This window comes from Mus pahari, chromosome 16 (genome assembly GCF_900095145.1).
Source record: "Mus pahari chromosome 16, PAHARI_EIJ_v1.1, whole genome shotgun sequence".
In the NCBI taxonomy this organism is placed as follows: Eukaryota; Metazoa; Chordata; class Mammalia; order Rodentia; family Muridae; genus Mus; species Mus pahari.
The window spans coordinates 57,411,757-57,416,246 of record NC_034605.1 but is presented as its reverse complement, the minus strand read 5'-3'; the positions used below and the strand labels follow the sequence as shown (position 1 = coordinate 57,416,246).

The 4,490-nt window shown below is 47.3% G+C and overlaps 1 protein-coding gene across 1 annotated transcript in view; it reads right to left on the bottom strand.

The window, feature by feature from the left end:
* The window catches only part of Faf2 (Fas associated factor family member 2), a 41,217-nt gene that overhangs the window by 1,852 nt on the left and 34,875 nt on the right, over nt 1–4,490 (bottom strand). Inside the window, exons 9-11 of the mRNA XM_029547372.1 lie at nt 4,429–4,490; nt 3,542–3,685; nt 5–91 (exon numbers count right to left, since the gene is read on the bottom strand). Of these exons, the coding sequence (XP_029403232.1) occupies nt 5–91; nt 3,542–3,685; nt 4,429–4,490 (293 nt within the window). The remainder of the gene's footprint in view (nt 1–4; nt 92–3,541; nt 3,686–4,428) is intronic.

Below are 4,490 nucleotides of genomic sequence, written 5' to 3'. Positions count from 1 at the left end.
GGACACAAGGAAGTACCCGTCTTGGAAAATTGGCTTCAATCTGAAACTTTTCAGGGCTTTCCTTCAAGGAGAATAAGAAGTCATGGATGACCTGTAGGTGCCACAGAGAGAAAGAGTATAGTGAGGAGAGACCCACTGTGAAGTCACATGTCCCAACTTTCCCCAGGAAGACCCAAGGTGACAGCAGCCACAATCGGTGCAATTCCACCCAAGTATCTCTAGTTCCCTGGAACAGAACTCACACCGAGAGTGTGGCTGCAAATGCCTTTACAGCACAGGGCTTTACAACATAAGACTGAGGAACCTTACACCCTCAGAGTAAGTCCTGCAAACACCCCGGTGAGAGAAACCCCACAGTGGGGAATCCTGAATTACGTTATCAGTGGGCGCCACACTTAAATGTGCACAGTCCTGTCAGTTCCCTAGTGAGTGCCTTAAACCTTTAAAGGAGACAGGAGACTGCATGAGCCCAGCACTTTTGCACAGTTCAGCACTTTTGGAGGCAGAAGCAAGTGAGTTCAAGGGCAGACTAGTCTACATAGTGACAGGACACTGCCAGGACAGTCAGGGCTGTCTTAGAAAAAAAAAGAATTCACACAAGCTAGTCCTCCAAATTATGGGTTTTCCTCTTTGAGACTCAGTCCTTAGGTAAAGCCTTGTTTTATTTGAGGGTCTCAGATGTAGCTCACAGTGGCCCACCTGCCCTTCTGCCTCTCCCAGTGTTAAGAACAAGCTTTGCTTTCTGACAAGCTGTCCTAGGTTTCTAGCCTAATGCTCTCTCTCCTGCCTCAGAAGCAGCCATTTCCGAGGACAGCTGTTTAAAGATCTGTGGTTTTATGTTTTTGATACAGGGTTTCTGTGCAGCTCTGGCTGTCCTGGAACACAGACTATCCTGTCTCTGTCCCCCAACCCCCAGGGATTGAGATGGAAGGCAGCCCTCCATACTCAGTGTTCATTCTCTTCCATCTTTGTACTGTAGCCGGGGTGTGGGGGGGTGTCACTGCAGAGGTGTCACTCCTAACATTGTATGTGAAGGCAGAGTTCACAGGACAGCATAGGTTTTCAAGAACAGTAAACTGTTTGCTACATGTTATTCTCAGGGAATGTTGAATTCCAGACCAGCATGGAATTAAACTGTATGTCTGCCTCCTTTAGATGTCATTCTCCTTGCCAAGCCACTTTTCCAGCTAAGCATTTCTTTAAGTTTTTATTTATAAGGCCATACAGATGTCTTAGAAGTAAAAGAGCCCTTGCTGCTCTCTCAGGACTACATTTTAGCTTTCAGCACTGTTAAACAATTCACAATTGCACACACACGTACACACACACACACACACACACATACACACACACACACACACACACAAAGTAAGCCTTTACAAATAAAGTGGTTAAGGCTAGAGAGACAGCCCAGTGCTAAAAGTACTAGTTGCTCTTCCTGGGGACCTGGACTGTTCTCAGCACCCACATGGCAGCTCACATGTTTGTAAGCTCTGTTCTCAGGGCTCCAACACCCTCTTCTGAGTCTGCAGGCACTACATGCACACAGGATACAGACATTATTCCTGTAGGCCAAACCCTTACATACAGAAAATAAAAATGAAAAAGTCTTTAAAAAAGAAAAAAGGCCAGGCAGTGGTGATGCATGCCTTTAATCCCAGCACTCAGGAGGCAGAGGCAGGTGGATTTCTGAGTTCGAGGCCAGCCTGGACTACAGAGTGAGTTCCAGGACAGTCTGGGCTACACAGAGAAACCCTGTTTCGAAAAAACCAAAAGAAAAGAAAGAGGGGCTTGACAGATAGTTTAATAACCCACATGGAACCCACATGGCAGGTTACAACTCTGTGACTCCAGCCCAGGGGGATCCACCATCTCCTGGCCTCCACAGTGGAGTCTACATAAACAGGCAGAGAAAACACTCATACATGTGAAATACAAGGAAGTGCTGGGGAGAGAGGACAGGAGGACCCCTGGGACCTGAGAGCAAATCAATATAGTATAGCAGCAGTCCCAGGTCCCAGTAAAGAATTTCTCAGAAAATAAGGAATAGATCCTGAGAAAAGAATATCTGAGGTTGACCTCTAACTTCTATATGCAACACACACACACACACACACTTTAAAACAAACAAATGAAAAGCCCAAGGGTTCTTTCTGGGTTTCACATATAGAAACTTTTCCTCTGAGTATTGAATGGGTAGAAACTTCAGAAAACTGCAGAGGAAAAGATGAGTGGATCTGTAAGATTTATGTGCAAAGTGGGGCATGGTGGCACATGCCTTTAGTCCCTTTAGAGGCAGAGGCAGGTGATCTCTGAGTCCATGGGCCAACCTGGTTTGCAGAGCAAATTCCAGGACAGCCAGGGCTACACAGATAAACCCATCTTAAACTCCCGGCTGTCCCCTCAAAGATCTACATGTACCTGTAGTTAGGGAACAAGGGGACTCAACATCTGGTGACCATGTACTACACAGCAGGTACTCTGGGAGACACAGTTATGTTACCCAATTAAAAAGTCCAGGGTAGGGGTTGGAGAGATGACTCAGTGTTTAAGAGCACTGACTGTTCTTCCAGAGGTCCTGAGTTCAATTCCCAGCCACCACATGGTGGCTCACAACCATCTGTAATGGGATCAGATGCCTTCTTCTGGTGTGTCTGAAGACAGCGACAGTGCACTTATACATAATAAATAAATCTTTAAAATAAATGAATAAATGAATGAATGAATAAATAAATAAATAAAAGTCCAGGGTAGAGATGGCTCAGTGATTAAAACAAACTGGCTGTTCTTCCTAAGGAGATCAATTCCCAGCACCCACCTGGTAGCTCACTAACACCTGTAACGGTAGTCTTATTTAACTCTCATGGAATGTGATGACCTCCTCTGGTGTGCAAATGCACACGCAGCTGAATAGGAGACTCTGAATTCCATTCCCAACACTGGAAATTAAAACCCAAAAGGCTGGTTGTGGATGTGCACACTGGCAGGATTTACTGAAGGAGGCAAAGGCACAGGAGGATCACAAGTTCAAGGCCAGTCTGTGCTACACATTTTGCCAGGCAATGGTGGTGCACGCTTTTAATCCGAGCATTTAGGAGGCAGAGGCAGGTGATTTCTGAGTTCGAGGCCAGCCTGGTCTACAGAGTGAGTTCCAGGACAGCTAAGGCTATACAGAGAAACCCTGTCTTGAAAAAACAAAAAACAAAACAAAACAAAAAAACCCAAAACCCAAACCAAAAAGCAGGTGTGAGCACTGTTCTCAATGTAAACGCACAGAGCCATCTGCTTTGTTCCCAGCCGTGCCTCCTCTTCATTCTGTGCTAGGTCTCTTCATCTTACCTTGTGTGCTTCCTGCACACGGTGTAGTTCAGAACACGGTTAGAGGGGTGGGCAGGAGCCCTCTCTGTCCAGCCTGAAGGTTCCATCCCGGGGAACCAAACAGAAGAAGGGGACGGACCAACCTCCCGTGGTTTGTCCTCCCCTCCGTATGTACACATCTACAACCCAAATCACACCACCACGCAGCTTAGGCGATCCTTACTGTTAGAGACTGTGAAAAGTGGAATCGTCTCTCTACTCTGGAATCATTGGGTAACTTGAAAATGATCTTGACACTTTCAGGATCATCAGGGGAGGGCTCAGGGGGCAGGCATTCCAGCTTCCTCTCCTTTTCCTCCTGCAAGTTCTAGAGACACACAAAGCTCAGGTAAGGATGTGGCTCAAACAGGGATAAAGAAACCCAGAATATAGAGGCCATGAATGTTTACTGAAAATTCATCAACAATTTTTGAAAAGAAACCCTCCCGAGGGACAGCAGGATGGCTCAGGAGGTAATGGTGTGTGGGTCCTGAAGGTACAAGCGAAAGACAGCCTGAGCTCCATCCTCAGAAACCATGGGCAGGGTGGGAGGAGAGAAACGACCCCTACGTTGTCTTCTGACCTTCACAGAGCACTGTGGCACGTGAGGACCAATGCTCTCAGAGCGTATACACACACAATGGAGAAGGAGACTCTCCTTTACTCACTGGTTAAGGCAGGGGCTCATTAAACAGCCCCGGCTGGCCTAAAACTTGATATGAAGATCAGGCTGCCCTGATCAAACTGACAAAATGGCCTCAATCCTGCCTCTGCCTTCTGAGTGACAGGGTTAAAGGGCTGCACCACTACATCTGGCTGGACAAAAATTTAAAAACAATAACCCCTCAAAACAAAACAAAACAAAACAAAAAAACCCAAATCCCAAACCGACCTACCAAACCAACTCTCTTGGTAACAAAGAAGGAACAAGCCTACTGCACGCCCGCACGCACACCCGAAAGCACGCCCGCACTGCTGGTACATGCAGGCACTGCGCTGGGGGGGTTGGGGGGGTGCCCTGGCCGGAAGCAAGCAGCAATAGAAAAGACACGGAACAGAGGTGTGGCTCACCTGTCGCCTTCGCTCCTCCGCCAGCTTCTGCTGCTGCACCTCCTCCTCCTTCCGGCGTTTCC